Source organism: Mesoplodon densirostris, chromosome 8 (assembly GCF_025265405.1).
Source record: "Mesoplodon densirostris isolate mMesDen1 chromosome 8, mMesDen1 primary haplotype, whole genome shotgun sequence".
Lineage (NCBI taxonomy): Eukaryota > Metazoa > Chordata > Mammalia > Artiodactyla > Ziphiidae > Mesoplodon > Mesoplodon densirostris.
Genome location: NC_082668.1, coordinates 57,239,917 through 57,259,695, shown reverse-complemented (window position 1 = coordinate 57,259,695; position 19,779 = coordinate 57,239,917). Strand labels below are relative to the sequence as shown.

Genomic DNA, 19,779 nt, shown 5'->3' with positions numbered 1-19,779 from the left:
GAAAACATAATAATAGGCTTATAAAATATTTTTTGTTTGTTTAGATCATAAATTTTGGATATTTACATAGATTTTTGTAGTTCACACTTCACAGAATCCATACAGCTTAAGAATATCTCATTTAGTCCTTCCCACATACAGCATCATCTGTTTCTGAATCAGACCCAAAATATTCCATTTTAAACTCAAAATAATAGAAGTCATTTTTCTTCCTAACAAGGAAAAGCATTTTGTTGATCAGTGATATTGTTTTGGTAGTTTTCAATAGGTAAGACCCTGGGAGATTTTCAGAAAATGAATTAATGATTATTTTGTTTTCTCCAGGGTTGGAACGAGTGACTATGCTGTTTTTGGGCTTGCACAATGTTCGTCAGACCTCAATGTTTCCCCGTGATCCCAAACGACTTACTCCTTAAGGAAACAGTTGCTTTTTATTCTTTCCAGTACCTGCTATTAATCAGGCTGTACCTTAGGTACTTAAAATATGCAATAAAATAAATGTCTTATCCAAAGTGCCACAATTACTTTTGGACTAATTCAGTATAGGTTACTTTAAAAGAGAAGATTTTTATAACTTTGGACATGCTTCAGTAGGAAATGGTTGAACATTTTAATGAAAAATTCATATTGTTATGTTAAACGTTCATATATTACATTACTACAATAAATGTTAACAGCAATTTTAAACAGTTAATATTGTGTAAATTTTCTTTTCTATATTGCAGTGGCTACTATTAATGTCTTACATTTTCAATATTTGGTCTTATTTTTTTAAATTCTGACATTGAGGTAAGAACAATTTTATGGGAGTATCTGAGATTTTAATGAATGTATAATTGGCATATCATGGAAAATTAGGCAGAAAATGTCAACTCTTAAAAATTGTGCTCAGAAATCATGTAAAGCAGGTGAGAATACTGGTTAGAAAATATACAATATAATATATTAAATTGTTAAATAATCTAAACCTGAATTTCAATAAAATTTTAAAGCTAATTATAGTTGTTTCTGTGTAACTTCATGGCAGTGTGATTTTATAACTGGTTCTTGGCATTTATAATTTGGGAGAAGAAAAAAATAGACATCCTGTTTATGTAAATGCTTAAAAGCAAATGAAAACTGATATATGCATAACATGTATTAATCAAGAGGTAAATTCAGATGGGTGTAAGGATACAGTTCTTAAAGCTGAAAGCTTGGCTTGCTTTTATAGTTTATTTCACATAGAGTAAAAAATATTGCAGAGGGGCTTCCCTGGTGGCTCAGTGGTTGAGAGTCCACCTGCCGATGCAGGGGACATGGGTTCGTGCCCCGGTCTGGGAAGATCCCACATGCCACGGAGTGGCTAGGCCCGTGAGCCATGGCCGCTGAGCCTGCGCATCCGGAGCCTGTGCTCCGCAACGGGAGAGGCCACAACGGTGAGAGGCCCGTGTACCACAAAAAAAAAATTTTTTTTTAATTTTAAAAATACTGCAGAATTTTCGGTTTTTGTTTTTAACTGATACTGGCATTTAGTGAATGTCACTAAAATGCACTCCCACTTCCCTCCCAAAATGAAATTTCTGTTTAAGAATTACAGTTAGAAACACTTTTCCTCTAGATTTTTAAATATGTTGATGCTAATGTTAATTTTATGGTGAACCACACATAATGGTGAGGAACAAAATAATGTAATGCAGATATTTCCTACAGGAAAAGGAAAAATAATACAGAAAAAGTAAGAGGGTCAGAAGGGTAGAACATTACCCTTGGATCATAAATATCTGCCCATTATTTTATTTATTCATTCATTCATTCATTCATTCATTCATGGCTGTGTTGGGTCTTTGTTTCTGTGCCAGGGATTTCTCTAGTTGCAGCAAGCGGAGGCCACTCTTCATCGCGGTGCATGGGCCTCTCACTATTGTGGCCTCTCTTGTTGCGGAGCACAGGCTCCAGATGCGCAGGCTCAGTAATTGTGGCTCATGGGCCTAATTGCTCCGCTGCGTGTGGGATCTTCCCAGACCAGGGCTCGAACCCGTGTCCCCTGCATTGGCAGGCAGACTCTCAACCACTGTGCCACCAGGGCAGCCCTCCCCATTATTTTTTAAAGTTAATTTATTTCACCATCTAGATTATGAGCTCTTTGAGAGTAGAGACCCAATTTTTATATCTTTCTTTCATAACCTACCAAAGTATCTTGAGTTTGGTAGGCACCCCAGAAGTGTTAAATACATTTAAGCTACACCAAGAATAAAATGAACTATACCTATTCTTTTCTGTATTGCATAATCCCCAAGCCGCAAAATAGTATAATAATAACAGCCCTAGAGCTATTCTTCTCAGTTCATAGAATTATAGCTTCTTTCAAAATAAATGGTTTATAATGTCTTAGAATGATGTAATCTTTGTATGTAATTGTTTTTTTATAAAGTATTTCAAACAATTCAACCAGATTAGAGCATGATAAAAAGGACAGCCCTATACTTGCCACCAGGCTTTATCAAATCTTAACATTGTCATATTTGCTTCAGATATTTTATTTTCTTTTTTAGAGAAAAAGTAGTGGATACAGTTAAGGTTTCCCATTTACCCACCCTGATCCTATTCCTTCCTACCTAGTGGTAACTACTATATCAATTCAGAGGTTTTTTTAAAACTCTTTTCCATGTTTTTATATTTTAACTAAATATTTGTTTCTATAAACATTGTCTAGTATTATTTTGCAGATTTATTTGATACGTGTATTCTGGGATTTTGATGGAGTTACCTTGAATTTATAAATAAATTGAAAAGACTTGGAATTTTCATCTATTCAGTCTACTAATGAGTGAACATGGTATATTCCTTCCTTTTTTGGTATTTTTTCTTTAATTGTGATGTTCTTTAGTATCTTTCAAAATTACTTTTTAATTGGGAATTCCCTGGCGGTCCAGCGGTTAGGACCCCATGCTCTCACTGCCCAGGGCCCGGATTCGATCCCTGGTCAGGGAACTAAAATCCCACAAGCTGCACGGCACAGCCAAAAATAAATCACTTAATAAAATTAAATTACTTTTTAATTTTTTATTTATGCTAGAAAACCTTACCATATTTTTCTGTTGGAAATGGGACCTTTTTTTTCTCTTTCATTTTTAAATTGTTAGGCATAAGAACACTATCGGTTATCAGTTTTTATTTGTTACTTTTTTTATGCAGCAACATCCCTGAACTCTTATTAGTTCTATAGTTTCTATTGAGTGTCTTGTATTTTCAAAGTGGACAACCAGATGCGAGGAAGGATAGCATAGTAGTAAAAAGTATGGATTCTGTGGCTATACTGCTTGGATTAGGGTTAGGGTTAAGATCCTGATTTTGCTGTTTACTAGCTATGTAACCTTGGGTAACTTGCTTATCCTCAACTTTCATAATCATATCTCATGGGACTACTGTGGGAATTAAAAAGCATGAAACTCTTAGAACAACACCTGGGGCATAGAATAGTGTCTGGCAAATAAAGAGAGTTTTAGCTCTTCCTGTCTAATTCTTGTGTCGTATTTACTTATTGTATTAGTTAAGCCCTTCAGTAGAATGTTGAATAAAAGCAGTGATGTGGGTGTGCTTTTCTTGTTTCTGAATTAATTTTTTTTTTAAAGTTGAAGCTGGGATCCATGTTCTTTTATTAATTTATTTTTTTTCTTTGGCTGTGTTGCGTCTTCGTTGCTGCACATGGGCTTTCTCTAGTTGCAGTGAGCACGGGCTACTCTTCGTTGCAGTGTATGGTACCCTTTATCAGGTTAATGAGTTTCTGTTAAGAATGAGTCTTGAGGGCTTTCCTGGTGGCGCAGTGGTTGAGAGTCTGCCTGCCAATTCAGGGGACGCGGGTTCGTGCCCCGGTCCAGGAGGATCCCGCATGCCGCAGAGCAGCTGGGCCCATGAGCCATGGCCGCTGGGCCTGCGCGACCGGGGCCTGTGCTCCGCAACAGGAGAGGCCACAGCAGTGAGAGGCCCGCGTACTGCAAAAAAAAAAAAAAAAAAAGAATGAGTCTTGAATTTGTCAAATACTTTTTCTGTACTTGCTGCAATTTTTTTTCCTTTAGTTTTGAATATGACAGATGATAGTAATACAAATTCCTGATATTTTTCTCGAATAAATAGTACTTGATTATGATGTCTTATTTTGTGTATGTACTACTGAATTCGACTTGCCAATATATACAACAAAATTCACTCATCTTAAGTGTGTAGTTTGATGTATTTTGGTAATTTTATATAGTCAGGTAACCTCCACCTTAATCAAACTACAGAACATTTCCATTACCCTAGAAAGTTCCACAGTGCATCTTTATAGTTGCCACCTCTGGCAACAAAGATCTTTTCTAGAGTTTCATATAAATGGAACAATATATAGTCTTACGTGTTTGACTTCTTTCTTTAAGCATGATGTTTTTGAGATTCATCCATGTTGTTGCATATATTAATAGTGTACTTCTTTTTATTGATCAGTAGTATCCCATAGGATGGATATGCCTTAAGTTGCTTATCTGTTTACCAGTTGATATACATATAAGTAGCATCCAGTTTTTCATCTGTAGTGAATAATGATGGTATGAACATTTGCTTGCAAGTCTTTTTATAGGCCTATTTTCATTTCTATTAAGTAGATACCTAGGAGTGAAATTTCTGCAAACTATAAGAAGGTATATTTAGCTTTATAAGATACTGCCATACATTTTCCAAAGTAGCTGTAGCATCTTACATTTCTGCCAGCAGTGAATGAGAGTTTAAGCTGCTCCACATCATCACCAACACTTAGGAATGTCAGTCTTTTTTTTTTTTTTTTTTTTGGCTGCATTGGGTCTTCACTGCTGTGAGTGGGCTCTCTCTAGTTGTGGCGAGCAGGGGCTACTCTTCGTTGTGGTGTACAGGCTTCTCATTGTGGTGGCTTTTCTTGTGCAGCATGGGCTCTAGGTACACGGGCTTCAGTAGTTGAAGCACGCAGGCGCTAGATTGCGCAAGCTTCAGTAGCGGTGTGCAGGCTCAGTAGTTGTGGCTCACAGGCTCAGTAGTTGTGGCACATGGGCTTAGTTGCTCCATGGCATGTGAGATCTTCCTGGACCAGGGATCAAACCCATGTTCCTGCATTGGCAGGCGGATTCTTAACCACTGCGCCACCAGGGAAGTCCCAGAAATGTCAGTCTTTTTAACTTAAGCTATTCTAGTGGTTGTATAGTAGTATCTCATTGTGGCTTTAATTTTCATTTCCCTCGTGATTAATGATGTTGAGCATCTTTTCATGTCCTTATTGGCCGTTTGTATATCTTCTTTGGTGAAGTGTCTTCATATCTTTTGCTTGTTTCTTTTATTGGGTTGTCTTCTACTTGATAAGGGCTCTTTATATATTCTGAATATAAGTGCTTTGTCAGATATGTTTGGCAACTAGCTTCTCCCAGTCTGAAGCTTGCCTTTTCTTTTTTTCCTTAGTTTCCTTTCAAAGAGCAGAAGTTTTTGATTTTATAGTTGTGCTCCTGTGGTCTGTTTAAGAAATCTCTAACTAACCCAACGTCATGTGTATTTTTTGTCACGTTTTCTTCTATAATTTTAGTAATTTGAGCTCTAACGTTTACATCTGTTTTCCATTTCGAGTTAATTTTTGTCTACAGTATTTGTAAGGGTTAAGGTTCTTCCCCCCCACCCCTTCATGTAGATATTTAGTTGATCCAGACCATTTGTTGAAAAGACTATCCTTTCCCTGTTGAATTAACTTGGCACCTTTGTGGAAGAGTTAACCATATAAATATGGGTCTATTTCTAAACTCTGTTCTATTCCATTGATCTATGTGTCTGTTCTTGCACCAAAACCACAGTGTCATGATTTTTGCAGTTTTTTATTTATTTATTTTTTTTGCGGTATGCGGGCCTCTCACTGTTGTGGCCTCTCCCGTTGCGGAGCACAGGCTCCGGACGCACAGGCTCAGCGGCCATGGCTCACAGGCCCAGCCGCTCCGCAGCATGTGGGATCTTCCCAGACTGGGGCACGAACCCGTGTCCCCTGCATCGGCAGGCGGACTCTCAACCACTGCTCCACCAGGGAAGCCTGATTTTTGCAGTTTTAAGTAAATCTTGAAATCAGAGAGTTTAAGTCCACCAGCCTTGTTTCTTTTTCAGGATTATTTTAACTATTCTAGGTCCTGTGCCTTCCCATTTAAATTTTTATATCATCAATTTCTTCAGAAAAGCCTGCTGAGGTTTTGATTTGTATGGCACTGACTCTATAGATCAGTTTGGGGAAAATTGCCATCTTAACAGTATTGAGTCTTCCAATCCATGAATATAAAACATTCCATTTTTTTTTTAGGTCTTCTTTAATTTCCTTTTGTAATATTTTTTTTTAGTTTTCAGTGTACTAGTTCTGTGTACTAGTTTATCTTACCTCTTTGTAAATCTAACCATGTGCTTTTGGAAAGAATGTATATTCTGTCCTTGTTGAGTGTAGTGATAGAGTGTTTATAAAAAGTATTACTGGGTTTTTTGTCTAGTTCTTTCAGTTGCTGAAATCAGACATGATTTTGGAATTGTCTTATTTCTCCCTGTAACTCTGTAAATGTTTGATTCATGTATTTTGAAGCTTTGTTATTAGGAATATACACTTATATGATTGTTGTGTCTTCCTGATTAATTGGCCCTTTTATCTAATGAAATGCCACTTTATAACTCCAGTAATGCTCCCTCCTGAAATCTGTGTTATCTGATATTAATATAGCCATTCCCATCTTCCTGTGGTTATTGTTTACATGGTACATCTTTTTCCATAATTTACCTTCAGCCCACCTCTGTCTTTATATTTAATGTTTCTTATAGACAGCATATAGTTGGATCTTGTTTATCCATTCTAACAATCTACATTTTAATTGGAGAGTTTATCCCAAAAGGTTTAATGTAGTTATTTATATGGTTAGATTTGTATCTACCATTTTTTGTTTCCTCCTTGCCTCTTGTTTTTTTTTTATCATCTATGTTTCCTTTCCTGTCTTTTTTTTTTTTTTTTCTCGGTACGCGGGCCTCTCACTGTTGTGGCCTCTCCCGTTGCGGAGCACAAGCCCCAGATGCGCTGGCTCAGCGGCCATGGCTCACGGGCCTAGCCGCTCCACGGCATGTGGGATCTTCCCAGGCCGGGGCACGAACCCATGTCCCCTGCATCGGCAGGCGGACTCTCAACCACTGCGCCACCAGGGAAGCTCCTCCTGTCTTTTTTTTTAATGACTATTTCAATAGTTTTAGAATTTCACTTTAGTTTTCCTGGCATTTTAAGTAAACTTATTTGTATTTTTTTTTAGTGACTGCTCTAATAATTATAATATACATTCTTAACATTTACAGTCCACTTAATAGTTGCTAATTTTATATTTAAAGATTTTATATCTATGTTTATATCTGTGTTCTTTTTCATGTTGTTCTCTTTCAGTTTGGATGTCTATGGCATATCAGTCTCTGATTTTTGAAATAGTTTGTTTAAGAGAGAGTTGTTTTTGTTTTATTTTGATTTTGGCCAGGCCACATGGCTTGCGGGATCTTAGTTCCCCCAATCAGGAATCGAACCCAGGCCCCCTGCAGTGGAAGCACGGAGCCCTAACCACTTGACCGCCAGGGAATTCCCAAGAGAGAGTTTTATATTTAATGGGATAATGTTCATAGTATTCTCATGGGGTTTTTTTGTTTTTGGGGTTTTTTTTTGCGGTATGCGGGCCTCTCACCGTTGTGGCCTCTCCCGCCGCGGAGCACAGGCTCCGGATGCACAGGCTCAACGGCCATGGCTCATGGGCCCAACCGCTCCGCGGCATGCGGGATCCTCCCCGACCGGGGCACAAACCCGCGTCCCCTGCATCGGCAGGCAGACTCCCAACCACTGCACCACCAGGGAAGCCCCTCATGGTTTTTAAAAAAATTAATCTCATCTTTTTGTGCCTTTTCTCTCTAACTTTTTAAAATTATTGTCTTATTAGACAATTACCTATTTTTAAAATCTCTTCAGCTGACATTTTTAACATTTGATTTTATTGATCCTCTCTATTTTTTGTATTTTAATTCATTAATTTCTGCTCGTATCATTTTTCTTCTTTCTGCTTTCTTTAAGTTTTTTTTTTTTTACACCATTAAATCCTCTTGTTGCCTACAAACAGTTTGCTGTCAGTACCATATAGTTGTTTTTCCTTTGTAGATAATCTGGCCTCTTTCCTTGGTAGCATCTAAGTTGCCTCTTTATCTTTGATATTTTAATAATTCCTTATGATCTGTTTGACAGTTATTCATCTTGTTCAGTATTCAGTGTGCCTTTTGTCTAGGACCCATATCTGTTTTCAATTACGGAAAATTCTTAGCAAGTCTCTCTTCAAATACTGCTTCTTTACCATTTTCTCCATTTTTTTTTGAAACTCTAAACAGCTAAATTTGGGCCTCTAACCATGCTATTGTCTCATATTTTTCATCTTTGTCTCTATTCTGTGTATGGATGAATTCCTTGGTCCTGTCTTCTGATGTATTTAATTATTCTTCAAATATGCCTTGTCTAAAATTAACCTCATTTGTTGTATTTTTTTATTTCAATGACTATATTTTTCACGTCTAAAGTTTCTAATTAGTTTTTATCTCATTTATGTCTGTTTTTGTTCATACATTCTTTGGTGACAGTTATGCCATCATTTGTGTCTTTCAGTTTTTTTTTACATTGTACTACAAAATATTTTTGCCTATGTCTAATTTTGTTTTTGTCTCTTCTTGACGTGTTCACATAGAAGGGGTTATCACATGTAAACTCACTGGACCATCTTGAGCAAGATGACTATAATATGAAAGAAGAAAATAATGCTTAAACAATGAGTAGGTGCTGTCTCCTGGCACAGTAGTTTTTGTACTAAGTTGTTACCAGTTGACATTTGCAGTGGCTGAGGAAGTTCTGTCTAGCTGTTGCATGGAGCACAAAGGGTTCTGCTAGAGTAGAGTCAAATTTGTAATGAGGCTTTTGTCATAGACCCATCTCTTGTATTGCATGACTTCCTGCATTTCAGATATTTTTCTTTTTCTCTTTAACTTATTTATTGTAACAGTACTTTCTGAAGTCAAACTTTGTTAACTCAAGCTGAAACATGTTTAAGACTTTTAAAAAATATTTTTCCTTTAAGTGACTGTTATATACAGTATGTTACTGTATAGATGGATCAGATAGGAATATATTTTTCAGCACAGAAGCTCCTGTAAGCTCTGGAAGGTTTGGGGGTTTTTGTTTGTTTTCACTTTTTACCAGCTTTATTGAGATATAATTGACATATCTGGAAGTATTTAGACCATTACAGTTGTCTTGCCCATGGGTCAGCCTTCTTTTTTAATTAAAATTTTAATTTTAATTTTTAACTTTTTGATTAATAATTGACTTATAATACTAGATTCAGATGTACAATGTACTGACTTGATATTTTTATACATTACAAAATGATCACCAACATAAGTCTAGTTACCGTCTGTCACCATAAAAAGTTATTATAATATTATTGACTATATCCTGATGCTGTACATTTCATCCCCATGACTGACTTTACAACTGGAAGTTTGTACCTCTTAATCTCCCTCACCTGTTTCACTCATCTCCCCCGCTCTTACCTCTGGCAACCACCAGTTTGTTCTGTCTATGTTTCTGTTTTGTTTGTTCATTTGTTTTGCTTTTTAGATTCCACATATAAGTGAAATCATATGGTATTTGTCTTTCTCTCTTTCACTTATTTCACTTAGCATAATATCTTCTAGGTACTCGTCATGAAGGGCAAGATTTTATTCCTTTTTCTGGCTGAGTAGTATTCCATTTTATATATATACCAAATCCTATTTATCCATTCATCTATTGATGGATGCAGGTTGCTTCCATATCTTCCTTATTATAAATAATGCTGCAGTAAACAAAGAGGTGCATATATCTCTTCAAATTGGTATTTTTATTTTCTTTGGAAAAATAGGAGTAGAATTGCTGGATTGTGGTAGTTCTATTTTTAATTTTTTGAGGAACCTCCATACTTTCCATAGTGGCTATATTAGTTTACATTCCTACCAACAGTACACAAGGGTTCCCTTTCCTCCACATCCTTGCCAACACTTGTTATTTGTTGGCTTTTTAATAGTAGTCATCTGACAGGTATGAGGTATCTCATTGTGGTTTTCATTTGTATTTCCCTGATGATTAGCAATGTTGAGCATCTTTCCATGTGTCTGTTGGCCATCTGTATATCTTTCTTAGAAAAATGTCTATTCAGATCCTCTGCCCATTTTTTAATTGGGTTTGTTTTTTTGATATTGAGTTATATGAGTTCGTTGTATATTTTAGATATTAACCCCTTATCAGATAAATTGTTTGCAAATATCTTTTCCCATTCAGTAGATGGCATTTCCATTTTGTTAATAGTTTCCTATTCTGTGCAACACTTTTTAGTTTGATGTAGTCCCATCTGTTTATTTTTCTTTCCCTTGCCTGAGGAGACATATCAAAAAAATATTGCTAAGGTCAATGTAAAAGAGCAGACTGCCTATGTTTTCTTCTAGGAGTTATGGATTCAGGTCTTGCATTTAAGTCTTTAATCCATTTTGAGTTTATTTTTGCATATGGTGTGAGAAAATAGTTCAGTTTGATTCTTTTGGATGTAGCTGTCTAGTTTTCCGACCACCATTTATTGAAGAGGCTGTCTTTTCCCCATTGTATGTTCTGGCCTCCTTTGTTATAAATTAATTGACCATGTAAGTGTGGATTTATTTCTGAATTCTCTGTTCATTCCATTGATCTGCGTATCTGTTTTTCTGCCAATGCCATACTGTTTTGATGATGTAGCTTTGTAGTATAGTTTGAAATCAGGACGCATGGTAACTCCACCTCTTAAGATTCTTTTGGCTATTCAGGTCTCTTGTGTTTCCATACAAATTTTAGAATTATTTGTTCTAGTTCTGTGAAAAATGCCATTGGTCTTTTGCTAGGGATTGCACTGATTCTGTGGATTTCCTTGAGAAGTATGGTCATTTTAACAATATTAATTCTTCCAATCCATGAGCACAGTATATTTCTCTGTTTGTTTGTGTAATCTTCCGTTTCTTTCATCAGTTTCTTATAGTGTTCTAAGTACAGGTCTTTTACCTCCTTGGTTAGATTTATTCCTGGGTATTCTTTTTTTATGCAATTATAAGTAGAATTGTTTTCTTAATTTCTCTTTCTGATAGTTAATTGTTAGTGTGTAAAAATACAACAGATATCGGTGTATTAATTTTGCAGCTTTACTGAATTCAATTCTAATAGTTTTTTTGGTGGTGTCTTTAGGATTTTCTGTATATAATATCGTGTCATCTGCACACAGTGACAGTTTTACTTCTGTCCTTCTAATTTGAATTCCTTTTATTTATTTTTCTTATCTGATTGCTATGGCTAGAGCTTCCAGTACTATGTTGAATAAAATTGGTGAAAGTGGGCAACCTTGGCTTGTTCCTGATCTTAGAGGAAATGCTTTTTTCACCACTGAATATGATGTTGGCTGTAAGTTTGTCATATATAGCACTATGTTGAGGTATATTCTCTCTACCCACTTCATTCAGCGTTTTTATCATAAATGGATGTTGGATTTTGTCAAAAGCTTTTTTTTTTTTGCTGTTGTAGTCCTGTTTTACCTTATTGTTGTTTCATTCATATTTTTATTTTTTCTAATCTTTAAAATTTCTCTAATTTTATTTTATTTTTTATTATTGTTCTGCACGCCCCCCACCCCCACCCCCGCCTTTTCTTTCCACGCCACATGGCTTGCAGGATATTCACTCCCAGGCCAGGAGTCGGGCCTGGGCTGCTATGGTGGGAGCACCGAGTCCAAGCCACTGGACTCACAGAGAACTTCAGGCCCAGGGAATATTAATAGGAGTGAGTTCTCCCAGAGGTCCTCCTCTCAGCACCAAGGCCTGGCTCCACCCAACTGCCTGCTAATTCTAGTGCTGGACGTCTCAGGCCAAACAACCAGCAAGACAGGAGCCCAGCCCCACCCATCAAAAAAAAAAAAGACAACAAAAAAATATGTTACAGACGACAGAGCAAGGTAAAAACCTACAAGACCAAATAAATGAAGAGGAAACAGGCAACCTACCTGAAAAAGAATTCAGAGTAATGAGAGTAAAGATGATCCAACATCTCGGAAATAGAATGGAGGCAAGGATCAAGAAAATACAAGAAATGTTTAACAAGGACCCAAAAGAACTAAAGAACAAACAAATAGTGATGACCAACACAATATATGAAATGAAAAATACACTAGAAGGAATCAATAGCAGAATAACTGAGACAAGAAAGAATAAGTGAGCTGGAAGATAGAATGGTGGAAATAACTGCCAAGGAGCAGAATAAAGAAAAAAAAAAAAGAGGACAGTCTGAGACTTCTGGGACAACACTAAACACACCAACACTCGAATGATAGGGATCCCAGAAGAAGAGAAAGAGAAAGGGTCTGAGAAAATATTTGAAGAGATTAGTCGAAACTTCCTTAACGTGGGAAAGGAAATAGCCACCCAAGTCCAGGAAGCACAGAGAGTCCCATACAGGATAAACCCAAGAAGGAACACGCCAAGACATATTAATCAAAGTAACAAAAGTTAAATTCAAAGAAAAAATATTAAAAGCAGCAAGGGAAAAGCAAAAAAACAACATACAAGGGAATCCAAATGAGATTATCAGCTGATTTTTCAGCAGAAACTCTGCAGGTCAGAAGGGAGTGGAAGGATATATTTAAAGTGTTGAAAGGGAAAAACCTATAACCAAGATTAATCTACCCAGCAAGGATCTCATTCACATTTGACGGAGAAATCAAAAGCTTTACTGACAAGCAACAGTTAAGAAAATTCAGCACCACCAAACCAGCTTTATAATAAATGCTTAAGGAACTTCTCTAGGCGGGCAACACAAGAGAAGAAAAAGACCTACAACAACAAACCCAAAACAATTAAGCAAATGGTAATAGGAACATGCATATCAATTACCTTAAATGTGAATGCATTAAATGCTCCAACCAAAAAGACACAGGCTGAATGGATACAAAAACAAGACCCGTATATATGCTGTCTATAAGAGACCCACTTCAGACCTAGGGACACATACAGACTGAAAGTGAGGGGATGGAAAAAGATACTCCATGCAAATGGAAATCAAAAGAAAGCTTGAGTAGCAATACTCATTATCAAATGAAATAGACTTTAAAATAAAGACCTTTACAAGAGACAAGGAAGGGCACTACATAATGATCAAGGGCTCAATCCAAGAAGATATAACAATTATAAATATTTATGCACCCAACATAGGAGCACCTCAATATATAAGGCAAATGCTAACAGCCATAAAAGGGGAAACCAACAGTAACACAGTAATAGTGGGGGACTTTTAACACCCCACTTACACCAAAGGACAGATCATCCAGACAGAAAATTAATAAGGAAACACAAGCTTTAAATGACAAAATAGACCAGATAGATTTAATTGATACTTATAGGACATTCCATCTGAAAGCAGAATACACTTTCTTCTCAAGTGCACATGGAACATTCTCCAGGATAGATCACATCTTCTGTCACAAATCAAGCCTCAGTAAATTTAAGAAAATTGAAATCTCATCAAGCATCTTTTCCGACCACAATGCTATGAGATTAGAAATCAGTTACAGGAAAAAAAAACTAAAAAGCACAAATACATGGAGGCTAAACAGTGCACTGCTAAATAACCAAGAGATCACTGAAGAAAAAAAAAGAGGAAATAAAAAAGTACATAGAAACAAGTGACAATGATATCATGACGACCCAAAACCTATGGGACACAGCAAAAGCAGTTCTAAGAGGGAAGTTTATAGCAATTCAGTCTCACCTCAAGAAACAAGAAAAATCTCAAACAATCTAAGCTTACACCTAAAGCAACTAGAGAAAGAAGAACAAAGAAAACCCAAAGTTAGTAGAAGGAAAGAAATCATAAATATCAGAGCAGAAATAAGTGGAAAAGAAATGAAAGAAACAATAGCAAAGATCAATAAAACTAAAAGGTGGTTCTTTGAGAACATAAACAAAATTGATAAACCATTAGCCAGACTCATCAAGAAAAAAAGGAAAGAACTCAAATCAATACAATTAGAAATGAAAAAGGAGAAATTACAACTGACACCACAGAATTACAGAGGATGATAAGAGACTACTACAAGCAACTATATGCCAATAAAATGGACAACCTGGAAGAAATGAACAAATTCTTGGAAAGGTACAACCTTCCAAGACTGAACCAGGAAGGAAATACAAAATGTAAACAAATCAATCACAAGTAATGAAACTGAAACTGTAATTTAAAACCTTCCAACAAAAGTCCAGGACCAGATGGCTTCACAGGTGAATTCTATCAAACATTTAGCAAAGAGCTAACACCTATCCTTCTCAAACTCTTCCAAAAAATTGCAGATGGAGGAACACTCCCAAACTCGCTCTACAAGACCACCATCACCCTGATACCAAAACCTGGCAAAGATATCACACAAAAAAGAAAATTACAGCCCAATATCACTGATGAACATAGATGCAAAAATCCTCAATACTAGCAAACAGTACCCAACAGCACATTAAAAGGATCACACACCATGATCAAGTGGGATTTACCTCAGGGATGCAAGGATTCTTCAATATATGCAAATCAATCAATGTGATACACCATAATAACATGATGAAGAATAAGCCACATGATCACCTCAATAGAGGCAGAAAAAGCTTTTGACAAAATTCAACACCCATTTATGATTTAAATACTCTCCAGAAAGTGGGCATAGAGGGAAACTACCTCAACATAATAAAGGCCATATACAACAGACCCACAGCAAACATCATTCTCAGTAGTGAAAAACTGAAAGCATTTCCTCTAAGATCAGGAACAAGACAAGGATGTCCACTCTCACCACTCTTATTTAACATAGTTTTGGAAGTCCTAGCCACGGCAATCAGAGAAGAAAAAGAAATAAAAGGGATACAAATTGGAAAAGAAGAAGTAAAACTGTCACTGTTTGCAGATGACATGATACTATACATAGAAAATCCTAAAGATGCCACCAGAAAATTACTGGAGCTAATCAATGAATTTGGTAAACTTGCAGGATACAAAATTAATGCACAGAAATCTCTTGCATTTCTATACACTAACAACAAAAGATCAGAAAGACAAATTAAGGAAACAATCCCAATTACCATTCCAACAAAATGAATAAAATACCTAGGAATAAACCTACCTAAGGAGACAAAAGGCCTGTACTCAGAAAACTATAAGTTACTGATGAAAGAAGTCAAAGATGACACAAACAGATGGAGAGATACACCATGTTTTTGGATTGGAAGAATCAATATTGTGAAAATGACTATACTACCCAAAGCAATCTATAGATTCAATGCAATCCCTATCAAATTACCAATGGCATTTTTCACAGAATTAGAACAAAAAATTTCACAATTTGTATGGAAACACAAAAGACCCCGAATAGCCAAAGCAATCTCGAGAAAGAAAAATGGAGCTGGAGGAATCAGGCTCCCTGACTTCAGATTATACTACAAAGCTACAGTAATCAAGACAATATGGTACTGGCACAAAGCCAGAAATATAGATCAATGGTACAGGACAGAAAGCCCAGAGATAAACCCATGCACCTATGGTCACCTAATCTATGACAAAGGAGGCAAGAATATACAATGGAGAAAATACAGCCTCTTCGATAAATGGTACTGGAAAAACTGGACAACAACATGTAAAAGAATGAAATTAGAACACTCCCTAACCTCATAAACAGAAATAAACTCAAAATGGATGAAAGACCTAAATGTAAGACCAGACACTATAAAACTCTTAGAGGAAAACATAGGAAGAACACTCTTTGACATAAATAACAGCAAGTTCTTTTTTGATCCACCTCCTAGAGTAATGAAAATAAAAACAAAAATAAACAAATGGGACCTAATTAAACTTAAAAGCTTCTGCACAGCAAAGGAAACCATTAACAAGACGAAAAGACAACCCTCAGAATGGGAGAAAATATTTGCAAATGAAGCAACTGACAAAGGATTAATCTCCAAAATATACAAATATCTCATGTAGCTCAATATCAAAAAGCCAACCACCCAATCAAAAAATGGGCAGAAGACCTAAGTGGACATTTTTCCAAAGAAGACATACAGATGGCCAAGAGGCACATGAAAAGATGCTCAACATCACTAATTATTAGCAAATGCAAATCAAAACTACAATGAGGTATCACCTCACACTGGTCAGAGTGACCATCACCAAAAAATCTACAAACAATAAATGCTGGAGATGGTGTGGAGAAAAGGGAAACCTCTTGCACTGTTGGTGGGAATGTAAATTGATACAGCCACTATGGAGAACAGTATGGAGGTTCCTTAAAAAACTAAAAATAGAACTACCATATGACCCAGCAATCCCACTACTGGGCATATACCCTGAGAAAACCATAATTCAAAAAACATGTACCCCAGTTTTCATTGCAGCAGTATTTTCCATAGCCAGGAAATAGCAACAACCTAAATGTCCATCAATAGATGAATGGATAAAGAAGGTGTGGTACATATATACAATGGAATATTACTCAGCCGTAAAAAGGAATGAAATTGGGTCATTTGTAGAGATGTGGATGGACCTAGAGACTGTCATACAGAGTGAAGTAAGTCAGAAAGAGAAAAACAAATATATTAACACACATATGTGGAATGTAGAAAAATGGTACAGATGAACCTATTTGCAAAGCAGAAATAGAGACAGACATAGAGAACAAACATGGACACCAAGGGGGGAAAGGGGGGTGGGATGAATTGGGAGATTGGGATTGACATATATACACTACTATGTATAAAATAGATAACTAATGAGAATCTGCTGTATAGCACAGGGAACTCTACTCAATGCTCTATGGTGACCTAAATAGGAAGGAAATCCAAAAAAAGAAGGGATATATGTATACATGTAGCTGATTCACTACATTGTACAGCAGAAACTAATACAACATTGTAAAGCAACTATACCCCAATAAAAAAAAAATAATAATAAACATTGATCTATCAGGAATTCCCTGGTGGTCCAGTGGTTAGGACTCTACTCTTCCACTGCAGGGGTCACGGGTTTAATCCCTGGTCAGGGAACTAAGATGCAGCATGCTGTGTGGTTCGGCCAATAAATAGATAGATAGATAGATAGATGTTTCGGCCAATAAATAAATTAATAGGTAGATATATACATACATACATACATACATACATACATATTGATCTAGCCAATTGACTATACTGCAGGGTATTCAACCAAAAGAAAACTATATTTTCTTACTCTCAAGACCACATGGATTTGCACTTAATTTTTCTCTAAAATTCCTGTTACCCTTCATTCCTGCTGTTTCTTCTACTAGATTTTTTAAACAATTTGGTGTAGCGATGTGGAGTCAAAAAATGGCTGGACAATAATTCTGAGTCTCAGATCTCCTCATCTGAACTGTGGAGTTAATGCCTACCTTGCAGAATTGTGAGGATTAAATGAGACACATTGGTAAAAGGTCTTTTACTGATCCAAGATATAAATTGTATTCACTAAACAGGTATTGTTGTTAATGCTAAGGGCAGGCACCTGGTCTTAACCTTTCTGTAGCCCCATATTCAGAGCTTGGTTCTTTGGGACACTAGTCCACCATCTTCTCTGTCTGCTGGCTTTCCAAATAAAATCGCTATTCCTTGCTAGAACAACTTGTCTCTCGATTTATTGGCCTGTCATGCAATGAGCAGTGCAAGCTTGGACTCAGCTCCCAGGTCAGCCAGGAGGCTTGCTGCTCGTAGCCAGCCAGCTCTGGCTGGGGAACTTTGGGGGTAAGGTGCTAGCAGCTGCCAGGACAGCTTGTCCTGAGGATCTTTCCTTCAAAATTCCCCAAAGTGACACCAGTTGCCCCAGTGTTTAGCAGTTGGAGCAAGGAATAGACCAACAGGCTCATTACAGTATGGTCTGCCTATCCAATTGAAGTAGCCTTACATCCTTCCCAACCCAGAGACCAAGTCCTCCTTAAAACCAGGAGAGAACAAGGGCCTGAACTTCAGCTGACTGCAAGAGGGACACATAATGTTACTTACCAGGCACTCATCCGTCAGGTTAGCTGGGCTCACAGGAAACATCCTGACCAGGCTCGCCTGTGAATGGCTGCAGGAAGGAAGAAATTAGCATATCCCCTCCAGGACTTTACCACCTCCCCTTTTAGTATAAAAGAAGCCTGAATTCTAACTCAGGGAAGATCGTTCTTTGGGACACTAGTCCACCATCTTCTCAGTCTGCTGAGAAGACTTTCCAAATAAAATCACTATTCCTTGCCCTACCCCTGCCCCCCAAAATGACATGTGCCTGATATTAGTTATAAATTGGCTGGTTAATTTTGACAATTCAGGAAAGAAGATGTTAATAATTAACCCAGGATAAAGAGGAGTTTTACACAGGAGTTTTACTTTTATATTCACCTCTAACAGTGTATTGTATTCATTTAAATGTGAAAATGTATATATATATTTAGTTAAAACACCAAAGTATGACCCAAAGGCCTTCTTTAAAAATAAGCCATCTAAGGGCTTCCCTGGTGGCGCAATGGTTGAGAGTCCGCCTGCCGATGCAGGGGACACGAGTTTGTGTCCCGGTCTGGGAGGATCCCACATGCCGCGGAGTGGCTAGGCCCGTGAGCCATGACCGCTGAGCCTGCGCGTCTGGAGCCTGTGCTCTGCAACGGGAGAGGCCACAAGAGTGAGAGGCCCATGTACAGCAAAAAATTAAAAAAAAATAAAAAATAAAATAAGCCATCTATGACAGGGAGCAAGAAAATGGGGACCTTACTCCTATAACCACAAGGAAGTGATTTCTTCCAAAAACCTGGGGAAGCTTCAAGGTAGATGCCTCTCCAAGGGTTTTCAGAGAAGAGGCCAGCTTGGTTGGTATCTTGATTTCAGCCTTATGAGACACTAAGCAGAGCATCCATCTGAGCCCCCCAGATTTATGATCTACAGAATGGTGAGCTAACAAGTGGATGTTGTTTTAAGTCCCTAAATTTGTCATAATCTGTTATGTAATAGAAAAAAACTAATACACTAGCTGACTTGGATTCAAATCTTAGCTTTGTCCTCTCTTCAATTTGTGATTGTGGACAAGTTACTTTATCTCTTTGTTTTCCTGTCTGTAAATGGAGATAATAATGCACAGCCCAGAAAGTTGGTGGGAGGACTGGATTAGCTGCACTCGTGCTGGCACCTAGAAGCTGACATCTGCTACTTGTGAGGAAGAATCAGAATAGCCGAAAGAGTCCCCCAAACTGGCCACCAGGTGGTGCCACTAAACAGGAGCAGCTGAGTTTTCATTCTGAACCCCAAGCTGGACTAGGAAAGGGAAGCAGTGGAGGGGACAATGGGAGTGAGGCTGGCTCTTTATACCTATGACTGTTTACAACTCAGGTGTACAGAATCAAGAGAATTACAAAGGTAAACTGCAGAGGGATGCTATGCAATATGTGCAGAAGTTGTAAAATGTAATGATTTACTTAAAACCTATGTCATTCCAAATGTATTTGAGGTAGTTTACAAAATAAAATCATATATCAAAATAATAATAAGTGAGAAACTTGGTGAAAAGAAAAGAAAGGAAAACCAGGGATATACAAACTGTGTGGTATTAAGATCTTTTACCCATGCTAAGGATGGTTTTTGACCTTCCCAGTAATTGCT

At 37.2% G+C, this 19,779-nt stretch overlaps 1 protein-coding gene across 1 annotated transcript in view; it reads left to right on the top strand.

The window, feature by feature from the left end:
• Positions 1–996, top strand: part of DARS1 (aspartyl-tRNA synthetase 1) — a 66,314-nt gene extending 65,318 nt beyond the window's left edge. Inside the window, exon 16 of the mRNA XM_060106111.1 lies at positions 325–996. Coding sequence (XP_059962094.1) covers positions 325–416 — 92 coding nt within the window. The 3' untranslated portion in view covers positions 417–996. The remainder of the gene's footprint in view (positions 1–324) is intronic.
• Positions 997–19,779: the final 18,783 nt, after the last annotated feature.